At 41.7% G+C, this 13,079-nt stretch overlaps 1 protein-coding gene across 1 annotated transcript in view; it reads left to right on the top strand.

The window, feature by feature from the left end:
• The first annotated feature begins 12,324 nt into the window (after positions 1–12,324).
• The window catches only part of WNT3A (Wnt family member 3A), a 37,108-nt gene continuing 36,353 nt past the window's right edge, over positions 12,325–13,079 (top strand). The window contains exon 1 of the mRNA XM_026842537.1: positions 12,325–12,807. Within this exon, the coding sequence (XP_026698338.1) occupies positions 12,387–12,807 (421 nt within the window). The 5' untranslated portion in view covers positions 12,325–12,386. The remainder of the gene's footprint in view (positions 12,808–13,079) is intronic.

Here is a 13,079-nt window from a genome sequence, read left to right as displayed (position 1 = left end):
AGTTGATTTGATTTTCTCCAGTGGAGCTTCCTTCCCACAGCCTCCTATTGTCACTGATCAGATCTCCTGTGAAACCTAATTATTAACATTGCATAATCCCCCAAATACATCAGTTCTTCAGGTAAACGAGGAGAAATCCAAGCTGGAAGGAGTCCATCTGCTAAGTCGAGTGACCCTGCAGCTTTATTATTATTATTATTATTATTATTATTATTATGAAGAGGAGGCCTTGTCTCTGGTTTCTAAAGTAAACACAGGAGGTATCTTGGCAGAGGAATATGTAGCAGAAAGCTGGGATTGCTTTCCCGAATTCTTGGCCGTTTCCCTCGCTGCATGTCAAAGCTGGTATCTTTGCCTAATAGTGATCACCCCTCTGTAAGCTGATCACTATCTGGCAGCCTGTCTACATTTCCCCAGCCACTTTCAGAAAGAAATCATTAAGGCTCTGATGCTGCGCAGAGAGGTCTGCAGGTGCAGCTCCTGGCTGCTGCCACCCTCTGAGAGTCCTTCTGTGGGAGGCTCCTTGCCCTGAGCACTGAGGGGTCATTTACCCTCACCAACCAGGGAAAACAAGCCCATTGCTGAGGTTAGTCGCTCTTCACCCAGCATCTTATTTCATCCTCAATGTCAGAGATTTGGGTTAGTTTCTTCTGTCCCAAGGATAACTCCCTACCTGCTTTCTTCCCTCCAAATCCGACCCCTCCTACATGCTCCCTCTCTCACCTGAGTTTCTTCCCTGTTCATCAGCCTGACCACCACCAGCCTTTTCTCAGCCAGGCACTGAGTCACCAATCGCACTGAGAAGTTACTAGGCTGGAGAATAGTTATGTTTTACCGAGGAACATCAAGCCACTGCATCTGCTGAGTTGCTTGGAGAAAAAATTCTTTGAGCCATGGCTTCTGGTGTGCAAACACCAAACTTCAGCAAGTTTGGGGAGAGAAACCTGGAGAAGAAATCTTGGTCCTTCTCTGAGTTGTCTAGTGATGCACACATGGTGCTGTAACTCTCCAACCATGTTGCAGGAAGTCAGACTGGGTCTGTTGCTTGATCACTCGAAAGACAGAAAGAGCTTTTCACCCAAATCAACTTTTTTTCAACCAAGAGGTCTGGAGACCCTTGAAGTGGGTGGCGTGTTACTTAAGAGTCCACAGAAGATTGCTAACAAAAACAAACTGGTTGTGAATAGATTCAGGTTACATATATATAGGGCTTCCTATCTCAAAAACAGATTACAAAACCATGACTTAACACCAGGTCATTGCCATAGATGCAGGAAATTGAAGGGGTTTGCTTAACAGTCCAAGAAAATTAAACTGCCTTATGGCTGAAACATTCCTGCCTGTTCCATTCATATCAGAATAAATTTTGGCCTGAAGGAGACCCAATACATCCATTTCAGTAGAGGGGAGATACTCTCAGTCATAGAAGTCAGTGCTGTAAACCAAATTAAATCTTTCGCTTCTTTTTCTGCATCAGGTTTTATTGCTGTTGTTATTCTTTCTGCTGCGAGAGATGATCTTTGAGAGAGAATTTTTCTCTCTCAAGTGTATACAAATGCCAGGACATACACTGGCATTTTTCCTGTACCTTTGAGCGACTCATCAGTCTGTACCTCCTTAATTTTACTGAGATCTAGCTGAAACATGTCAAGGAGCCATGAGGATTTTTTCCCATGCAAAGTAGTTTCTTCACCAAAAAAAAAAAAAAAAAAATCCAGTTGCTCTGTTGCAGCAGAAATTGCTGTTTAATTTTTAAAAAAATTTTATCTCATGGCAGTCTTGCAAAAGTTCAGCTCTAAGTGAGAGTTGACTTCCTTTTGGGTTGGATGTTCCTCATGGTTTTCCTCCATGTGGATTCTCTGTTGTCTAATAACAGGTCATCTTTTGTTGCAACCCTTCCAAAAGAGAAGGAAGGAGAAGTTAAGGAGGTCTCTGCTCCTTGCTGCTTTCCATTTTATTCTAAAATGAATAATACAGCTCTGAGAGTCTTCAAGGTATTTTTTGGAAGTTCTTCCCCAACCAGCTGTCATGTTCCTTTCCCATACACATTTGGACCAAGGTGCAGATAAATATTCTCCTTAGTCCCAAGTCCATCCTGTGTACAGAAATGGTCTTCAGAGTTGTATTCATATCTATGTATGACTTTGGAACAGTTGATTCAGTATTGATCAGTCCTTGAGGCTTCCAAAGGGATTGAATGAGATGAGTCTTGTGACATTTTGGACCAAAGGAGGAGCAGATTCTGTGTTGAATGGATGATGATATAAAAGGAAGCATAACCATAATTTACTGCAAAGTACTTAGATGGTATTTTGATACATGAAAAGCTCTTTCGAACTCTGGATTTTTTTCTCTTTTTCAGTTCAGTAGTTCAAAATAGAAGCCATCTTTTTCATGGCTGGAAAATCAAGCATTTGATCAGAAATTCTTTTTCCACAGAAATCAAAACATTTCACATAAATTTTGAGATTCTGAGTATTTTAAGGTAAACATAAAAGATTTTTACACAAAGTAAAATTGTATGCAAAACTGTATTTTTAGAATGGTCAGAAAAATTAAAATTATTCTAAACGCTTGACATATGTGGCAAGCTACATAGATATGTGAAAAATACTCAGAAGATTTCAGGGTGGGTTTTTTAATGAATATGTATTTTTATGGGAAATAGAGTCATGAAAAAAAAAAATGTGCCCAGTCCTAACTGACAGTTTCAGTGAAGTAGATAGACTAGTGTAGGAGTTTGCTCTCCCTCAAATGACCAGGGTTTGGACACAGTGACAATGAGAAGTGACAAAATGCCTGATGGAGCTGGATCTGTGCTCTGGGTCTAAAAAGGAAACAGGGCCTGTGATTGTTCAGTCAAAACCTCTAATTTGGTATCGATAATTTTTTAAAAAAGCACACATAAGTGTAACAGAAAGTACCTTACTGTCTGACTTGGCACAATAAAAATCCTGAAACACACGCTCATTTTTAAATATGTGTTGAAGTCCCATTGATTACAGTGTTACCTTGAAACATAGACTGAAGTGCTTTTTTAAATCAAGGCTTCCTGAATTTTCCTTAACAGTAGTTTATGACCAGAACCAAAAGTGGCTGTAGGATTCATTAGAGGGAGAAAGGAAAGGAAAAAAAAAAAAAAAAGAGCGAGAGTGCAAAAGGAAGGAAAAACAAAGAGGAGGAAACTTTATGGCTCCGTAAACAGCTGTAAGCAATGTCTCTGGTCGGGTCAGACCGGTCTGAGTTGACAAGGCAGTGTCTCCAATTATATAGCATGCTGTAGCCTGTAAAAATGAAATCAATTTGTTATTTTTCTGGGAGAACATTATAGCGTGAGTTCACACATTTGGTGAGCCTGATGACTCAGTGAAAGCCAAAGGAGTAACTCGCAGACGTGTGTATGTGTGTGTGTGTGTGTGTGTGCACGCTCAACTAAGTGACGGTATGTGTGTGTTTAGCATGACCAAATGCATATTCAAAATACATTATTGGAGTAAAGGGTGAGAAATATAATTAACTTGCTGTATAAGAACAGTGGGCAGCGAAAATCATGTTCTGATACTAACCTAAACACCACAACGACAAGGCTTTCTATCCATGGTTCTCATTTCAAAATTGGCTTCATCACTAAGGAGTTTCAGGATAAAACTCCCCCAAGCACTTAAGCACTTAAGCAATTTAGAAGTCCATATCCAATCTTCGCAAGGATCTGAGGTCTCTGAGCCCAGTCCTCCAAGGTATTTAGCACTGACATAGCCCAGAACAGACCTCAGTTCAGGGGGATGAGCATTAATGAGTGGTTTGAAACCACAGTATATCATTTATATTGCTGATCATTTAAAAAAGGTTCAGGACGGAATGTTTTGGGGATAGGGGGAAACTAGGAGGATTAGTCACGCTCCCAAATTATTATTGAAATTCATAGCAGGAGTCTAAATATCTTTAAATGCTGCATGCATTTTTCATGTCTTAATATGTTGCCTTCTCTCTTACCTCCTTTCCCCTAATTTAGCACACCTAACCCAGAAAATTTGGTCTACTTTTGTCTAAAACTTGATGCCAATGCCCAAGATATAGAAGCATTACACTGGGTAGAAAGAGGCAGGTTCTCTCACCGGCCAGTCAGTCGCCTCATTGCAAACACACATATAGACATACTTTCCATTTGTCATGAAACACTGACAGGGGTTAGGCTGGGAGAAGTCAGAAGTAAGGCAGCAAAGGTGTTTACATGAAACTTTAAATTACTCTTCTTTCATTTGCAAGTAACTGTTGTTCCTCATCCCAGGTAAATTTATCCATCAGCAATATCATTAGATGAGTTCATTATAACCACGAGATTTACAGCTCTCATAAACTGCAGTGTAGGTGGCAGATTAAAATGTTAAGGCTTATACATCTCTAATACCCTGTACCGTGATCCTGGCCAATCTTACAAGACAAACGGAGCTGAATGGAGGGCAGATCTCAGCAGGGAGACCTCCAGGGAGAAGCCCAGATGTAGGATGTGGTATGGAAACAATATCAGGGTCACTGTGTCCTGGAGCTAGGCTTGAAAACATGGTTTGAGGGGCCATTATTCTGATCGATGGGTTGTTTTTCAGATTACATGTATAACACAGGCGTTAATTGCCTAGGGGAATTAAAGAGTTCCTGAGACTTTTTGCAAGGAACCAGGTTGTTAATACTCATATTCTTTCCTCTTCTATTTGGTACTGTAGATCCTAAGGGAAGACAATGTCAAAGAAATATCTCTTTCACTTAGAGTGGAAGGTGCTGAGTGTTGTGGTGTGCCGTAGTTCCTGTGGGAATTCACTGTTCTGGCCAAACCTCAACTCAGATTAATTACACTCTACATTTTAGCATCCACTCAAAGTTGCCATTGAGTATGTTATTTTCTAAATCCAGACCCGAACTACTGCTGGGTGTTATAAATAAGCTGCCATGGTCCATGTTAAAGATAGCTGCCATCTATCTCTCCACAAAGACTTCCCCTGGTGTCCTTTTACCAGCGCCCCAGGGATTTCTGAGATTCATCAAAAGAGGGTGATATTCCTGGTCCCTATCTGTAGCTTGCTAAAACCAAGCTGCCTACTTTATGCCCATTACGTTTCCACAGCTAGTGTCGCCTCCTAGGCATCTCCAATGATTCAGCCCACCCATCTGAGTCACCTATCTTAGGATGGGCTGAATTGCCCTCTGGAGATGCTGATCTTGCTCTACGGACTCTAGTAGATGGCTAACTTGGCCAAGATGCCTAACTTTTAAATGGTCAAAGTTGGGTGAGATGAGTCCCACGCTCAGAGATCCTCTGATGAAAGGTGCTAGAGAAATACAATGCTGCATTATCATCACCATCACTATTATTAATGCAGGGCAAGGGTAAGGTAATTATTCATAGGAGAAAAGTTACCTCCATGCCTGCATGTTTGCAGGATTGGACCCAGATGCAAAATTATGTTCATACTTTCTGAGCTAGAAAAGAAAATAAATATGTCTCTCGTGCTCCACTTTAAGGTGAAAGAAGAGATATCCAACAAGATAAGTGGAAAGAACAGTTAATCCAGTAGTTTTCAGTCCTTTTTTTTTTTCTTCCAGACTGGAAACAAAAAAGTCTGGAAAGACAGATACCTGCCTAATTATCTTGATCTAACAAGCTTAGATTTCTTAGTTCTTTTTGTGGACCTCTCAGGAATAGTCTGTTGATAGCCAGGTGCTCAGAGACCAAGAGTTGAAGAGCCCTCTGCAATCAATGTTAGACACTCAAAATTTACGGATTAAAATATGTCACTTCTGTAATTAGTGTTACTTTGCTTAGACCTAGGTCTGATTATTACTGGGCAATACATAACCAAAAACCACCCTCAAACTGAAAAACTATCGCTTGATTCATGTCTTTTAGAGCTAAACCTACTGTTTTGCTGAGCTGTGTTAAGGTGGTTTTCAGATTTTAATTAATTAAAATTTAAAATGTCATTTTTGTCCAAATTTTGTAATTGCTTGGATTTGGGATAGTTTTAATGTCATAGAAGAAAATCACCTCCATCCAGGAGGGACATTAGTTAACAGAATTATTTTCTTTGCCATTTAAAATGATGGAGTTTGGCAAGTTCCTTTTCTATACTTTCCATTCTAAAACTTCTCCGGGTTTTTTTTTTCATTTTCTTAGGGGGAAAAAAAAATCACAACATATACTAGAATATTGGCGTTTTTCTGTGAAAAAGAATGCCATTAAAGAATGCAGATTTCTTAATTTTTCTGCCTGCCCACTCACCTGGCCTCTGGGCTGGTGGTTCAACTCTACAGAAGAGTTTCATGGAGACTGGGAATTGGTGTGTGCTCTAGGAGTGTTAAAAGAAGACACAGTAGGCTCAACTGTATCTCCTATGCCTGGTCCCTTGCTCTGGTTGAGGTGTTCTGGAGTTTCCTTCCCAGCTTCCAGTTGTCGATGCTAGGCTGGCACCATAGCTCTTCAGTCATGTACGCCAGCCCTGTGTGGTGAGGATCTGTGGGAGCTGAATCAAGGCTGACTTACAGATCCTACCCCATGAGTCTTTTGAACATTCAGGTGCCATCAGCCATTCACAACTGTCTCTATTTTTTTGGAAACTTCACAGCCTCCTTGTATCGCAGTTCTCCCCACCTGTTTTCAGGCATCATGAGATGCATGAAGTTCATGCTGCTCAACTTTAGCAGCCCATGGGAGATTTTGGGGACGGCACCAGAGAGGGATGGAGTAAGGGCTGCCCACTCATGACTTGCAGGCAGGTTCCCTATGAGCCCTTCTGTCCTAGTAGATGTGAGTCAATCCTTGCTGGGTTTTCCGTATAACTCGTCAGGACCTAGGAAGACTTCTCCAGCCACCTTCTTCATTTCCATATTTTAGTGTCATAATACCAAGGCTGTGTTCTGAGCATGCATCGTTTTTAGATAATCGGTCTGTGCAACTTGTCCCCTTCTTCATAATGTGACTGAGATTTGTCTTCAAAGAGTTAGATGTGGCACCATGAAGAGGCAGAGAAAATGGGTGAGAAAGGAAAAGAGAGTGATGTGAAACTCTGGAGATCTAAACAGATTATGAGAAAGGATTTGGAGGAGATGTGACATCCTCCTGGTAGGGGATCCCATACAAAGGGAGCAGTGTGGAAGAAAACCTAGGTCATCTCCAAGAAAACACAAGCAGATAGACATCCCTTGACTTAACTTCTGCAGCAGGACTGGCATCCGTGTAAGAAAAAGGGACCAAAGTCACTGCTACTGCTCAGTTCTCAATATTCAGTGGGGACTTAAGTGCTCTCTGGGTCTTGTCCTAGGTCATTAGGCAAGTTACACTCTTGCCGTACAACATTAATAAACGAAGTTATTTTGCCTGTGTCGGGGACGTCCCGGAGGAAGTTCTCAGCCACACTTGGAGCCAGTGAAAGGCCTCTCCCAGATGAATAACAAAATAGAGCTCCTGCAGAGTTCAAGAATAACAGAATTCAGGAAGAAGCAAGTAGGTGTATTCACCTCTACATGCTGCTATTGATGTGTCAAGGACTTTTGACAGCCATACTGAGAAGGTAGGGACCTTGAAAAGTCAGTAGAGTGGTGCTGTACAGCAAGATCATCAAGAACTGAAGCCTTCTCTTTTTCTGAAAAAGCTATGAGCATATACTTCCTGCATATTTCTACCTCATAAACTGGCTGGGGTGTCCATTCCAAAAGGGAGGGTACATGCAATTTATTAAGAAAGTGGCCAGATACTTATTTACAACGGCTCTGCTGAAGGAGCAGATAAATTGAGATAAGGGAAATGAAGAGCTCTCTAGGTGTGTTGGCAGAGAAAAGTTCTCACTGAAGGTTGAATTAAACACTTCAGGGCATGCAAGCCTTAAAGATAAGCCAAGAACTTTGGCTGTGGACATACAGAATAGTGTTTTCATGGCTCCTCCTGAGCTAATGGGAAGAAAAAACTAATTCGTTTGATAAGAACAGCTCTTTGACCCTTTTCCTTGTTTCAAACTTGAACTGTACCTGTTCTGGGGGTGCGTGTTTTTGTAAACTCGAGTGTTTCATTAATTCTCCAGCGAAAAAGAAGAGGCTGGTGTCAAAGCATCCAGGAAGTATTTGTGCTTGAGACATTTGAAGATGATGCCTGGTTAGATGGAGTAGATGGCACTGGGCCTATTTCTCGACACCACATTTTGAAAATCACCCATGTGCAGCAGGACAGTTTAGAAGCAGATCGCAGGAGAGTGGAAAATGCAAAAGACAGGTTTATTCACTGGAAACAGTGAGAAAAACGGGTGATGGGAGTTACTAGAGAGTTGAGTAACACTGTAATGAGATTCTGATCTTTATTGACTTTCCCAATGTTTTCTAAAGGTTTTGGTTGTTGGGTTGTTGTTGGTTTTTTGGGGGAGGGTCGCAAGGTTCATAAGGTTTATATCTCGTGATCAATAAAAATGACAGGAAGCTGAAAGAAGTTGGTTCTCTAAAGATAAATTGACTTTAGAGAGAGGGAGAGAAAGTGTTTACACCTGGAAACTGAAAGCAAAGCAGAGACCAAAAGAGGGTGCTCTGATAGATGTTATCACACTCCAGGGTCTGCAAGTGAGCTATAGGAAGAGGACTGTGCTTAGCTGTGTTTAACAACAGAGGCACTGTGCATGGAGAGATGTTCTGAGATTCCACCCGGTATCTTCAGCTGAAAGTCAAGTGACTACACACTCCTCCACGAAATGCCAAATTTACATTACACTATCTCAGTGCCTGATGACGCCTTGCGAACAAGACTTTTGCTGGAGATTGTCTTTTGCAGATTAAACTTCCCAGACTGTAACACAGATCAAAGCAAGGTGTGACTGTTTCCCTACTGTATTGAGAAGGGAGCAGTGTGAAAAGCAATTAAAAGTATTTCTACATAGGTTTGTTGTTGGGTTGCTTTTATTTTTTTAAAATCTTAGATGATCTTCCCAGCAACGGAAATGAATAGCTGAGGGCATCAACCTATAAACTCAATGACTGATGTTTTCACTCTACCACTGTAGTAACCAACAAGAAACTTACAGACATGAGTTAGGCTGTTCATATAAATTAAAGTTTATGTGTCTGGGATCCTAAAGGTCCATCCAGGTCCTATTGAAATAGCTCAGGAAAGTCCTCCTGGCCTCATAACATAATGGATGGAGCCTACAGCAAGTTGATTCTAACTCAGTGGATACTTTTGTCTTTGGTGGGAACTGGATGGGGCACATTTGAAAGCTTTGAGAAGGATGCTGGTGACTCTACTTGATGCAGATGTTTCCACCAAAGTTAACTTCAGACACTGGACTGCTTTTATAGTGAGTGACTGAACTATTTTCGGAAAGAGAAGTCAGAGCAACAAAGTTAGTGTTTTTCTCTGGAGGCTTCAATGAAGACATCTATTATTACCCACTCTTTGTACAGGTAAGGAGCACCTGGCTCCCGAGCCTAATGTTAACATCTCTGAATACCTCCTAGCTCCCAGTCCTCAGAGGGTTGAACAGCTCGAGATTGGGAGATGTGGCACCCTAAGACTCCCCATTCCGTTACAAGGCCACAGGGACAACACGCTCAACGAGTCCTCTGAAGCCTGAAACAGTGTTTAAGAAAGTGTCTTTAGTCCAGAAACTGTGATCCAGTGTTTTGGATATAACTTAACAATGAAACAAAAATGTACACAGTACAAAGTGAAAACACTCTTTGTCTTGGCATGGGCTCCATTTCACAGGTTCTTTTCTGCCACTAGTTGTTCCCTGAATTAATCTAAAGCTCAAGAAAACCCACATCAAGCCACTTAGGGAAAACAAGTTAACTGGGTCCTTTTCTTGGTCTTCTCCTGTGGATTCCTGCAGGCTCCTGCAGGAATTTGCCTCCTTCCTACAGCTGAGCTCTTTGCATGGGCTTCCGCACAGCACTTCTCTCTCCTGGGTGGGATTTTTTTCACAGAACTTAACCATCGCAATTGTTAAGTGTCATGGCATGACTGATCTGGAGACTTTTACAGTGCAGACACATCCCACTCAACCTGTCACCCAGGTTGTCTTGATAATCTAGTCAATACAGTCAATGGAGGCAAGGCCATGATTCACCTCATCCCAAAGCTGATGTCTAAAATGGGGCAGATGAATCGTGCCCTAGAAGTGCCTGTTTCTCTCCACTGACTGATTACAAAAGCAGGCTAAGGTGAGTAGATCAGCTGGAGATGTCAATGCTGCAGACATCAGAAGGTAAGGCGAGATGAAGAGTTCCTGGTCAATATGAGCTGTCTTCCTCCCTCTCTTAATGCAATGGGAAGAGAGAGGCACTTCTGGAGGGCAGTTCATGCTGTTTGACTCATCTTCCCTCCCTGAGGCAGGATGAATTGTCCTCTAATCTTAAACGAGACTAATCCTCTCCCAAAAGTGCAACTGAGATGGAAAGAGGTATCTAAGTTTAGGAAGTGAGCTGAAAATCCTTTGCTTTCCCAGGCACCTCCTACCTTGTCCACCTAAAGTTCATTTACTGGAGGGCACATTCTTACCTCAAATGATTTTCTTGGTTCTAGACTCCTACCTGGGATTATTAGGGATCCAGAAATGGATGTCCCTATGTCTCACTTGCCTGGAAAGGACTGATTTGTAAAGCCTAGTCTATGCAGTTAACAAAGCCACTGAGATGTGGTACCTGACCCTCTGAATGTCCATCTGCTTTTTCTCTTCTGTACCCTCTTGGCGAGATACCCACCAGGAAAGGAGTTAACTGGCTGCAATGACCCTTCTCCCATAAAAAGATCAGACACTTTAAACCACTTTTTATCCTAGCTAGAGAGGTGCTAAAGTCAAGCTAATTTTCTAATTTTCCAGCAATGATAGAATTCTTGTACTTTTTCTCAGTCAGGGGAAAAGAGAGTGAAGGCATGTTCCCTGACTGCCCTGTTGATAATTCAAACACACCAGGCTGTTCCCAAATGAAAACCACATAGCAAAAATGAATGTAAACAGAAATACACGCTGCCCAGACAGGTCTCTGTCATTACTTCTGAGCAGAAAAGTCAATCAAGAGATTTAATTAGAAGAAAAGGAAATTATACTCTAAAAATCCCTTCAGTTTTAGTAATCAAGGTTATTGTTAGAAGCACTGTTAAAAAACACTTTTAAAATGTATCTGATTAGCTACATATCTGCTGATCTCTCTGCATAGCTTACTTGCTTGTCGCTAAGGCTTCAACCAACATAATGGTTCATGGACACTCCTTTCAACAGACTTCCATTTGGCTGCGCACAGAATTTGCACCCGAGTTTTGTTGAGGATATTGTTTTGGGGGGTGTGGTGGTGTTATTTATTTATTTCACCCTCCTCACTTTAACCAAAGCAATTCACAGATTGATGGTCAAAGCAGGCTTTCCATATGCTTGTGCCAGTACTGCAAAGCTGGCATGGTTTTGTGAAATTACAGCCTTACTTTTGAAAATTCCCAGTTTGAAACTGGTGTGAAAGTAAAGTGAAAATGTGCTAAACTAATATTCAGAGGGATGCTGGCAGCTGTTTTAATAATTTATTTTTGAAACACTTCAAACTGATTAGAAAGCCCCAGTATCAAGCTTTACAAAGCACATGCTTGGATTAAACAGGTGTGGAAATGCTTTGCTAAATGGTAGAAAATCTTCTGTAGACCATACTTTCAGTGATGTTACCAATATTCCAGGCATGGCTCCCAACTTGCATGCACCTGTACGTGACTGTTTCTAGTTCCGTGAGTACCGTTGTTCACACAGGAGAATAGCATTGATATTGGACCCATATTAAGACATAGGAGAGTTTTTCCCCATGGTACTTCTATTCTAGCAGGGCTACATTTCCATTCCCTTTCCACTACAGCACAGAAAATTTAACTTCTTATGGTAGCGAACCTATGTAGCACTCCCACAACATTTAGCTCAGAGTTCAGGTTTTTAAGTTCTCAAAGTCCAAATTGCTGGAGTCTTTAGGGTCAGTTTCAGTGCACAGAAGTTATCTGATAGGGTTCAAATATATAGAGCACACTGCTGAATTGTGTGATGGTTGTCAATTTTTTGTGTTCCCCTTCCAAAGACTTGGAGCATGGTGTCTTCTGCTGTTGATGTTATTGCTTTGTGTAGCTCTGAAAGTGCTTTTGACTATCTAATCCCTGGGTCTCTGCAACTGCCAAAATTTCCTATAAAACCTACCTGCTTGGCTTTCAAAGAAATACAGGTTTGACCCTCTGGTTACAAAGGAAACTAGCTGTATGAGCTGAGCAGCTTTGGGAAGAAGCAGCACAGTGATGGATTAAGGCTTTGAGAGGACGACAAAAAGGGAAGGGAGATATTAAAGGTAGAGCTGCTTGCCTTCTTGGGCCTGTAAGAAACTTCAGGAGAAAGATGATGTTGTTCTGGGGAGGGATGACAGTGGAAAGGACATTTTCTGGAGAGGGGAATGCAGTGGAACTTAAGATATTGATTTTCTGTCCCCATTCTTGTGAACCAAGTACAAAGGTGAAAGACATCCCTGACAGCATGTCTTTTTCCCTGTTTTGTTTTGTTTGTTTGTTTTTTTCTAGGTCCTTGGCAATTGGTCACCAGTATTCCTCCTTGGGGACTCAGCCCATCCTCTGTGGGAGCATCCCAGGGCTGGTACCCAAGCAGCTACGCTTCTGTCGGAACTATGTGGAAATCATGCCCAGCGTAGCAGAAGGGGTAAAGATTGGAATCCAGGAATGCCAACACCAATTTCGAGGGAGGAGGTGGAACTGCACGACTGTCAATGACAGCTTAGCCATCTTTGGACCTGTGCTAGATAAAGGTGAGTGCAGTGCTATGGGTTTAGCAACAGAAGCATTCATGGTGGAGTAGCGGCAGAGATCCTGAGAAACCTACTGTGAATTCATTTGCTTCTGATAAAGTATCATGTAAAATGGGCTGGAGGTAGGACTTGAGCTTGATAAAGGAGGCATGTGACGTAGGCAGGGAAAATTTTGTTGGCCCAGGACCCCATCAAAGCAGTTCAAACCTGACCCTGTCTTTTGTAGAGACAAGATAATTAATCTTTCCTATAGGGATAGCAAGTACATGTGT

This window comes from Athene cunicularia (genome assembly GCF_003259725.1).
Source record: "Athene cunicularia isolate RWA chromosome 2 unlocalized genomic scaffold, athCun1 chr2_part1, whole genome shotgun sequence".
Classification (NCBI taxonomy): domain Eukaryota; kingdom Metazoa; phylum Chordata; class Aves; order Strigiformes; family Strigidae; genus Athene; species Athene cunicularia.
The sequence above is the reverse complement of the archived record's forward strand: the minus strand, read 5'-3'. Positions and strand labels throughout refer to the sequence as shown.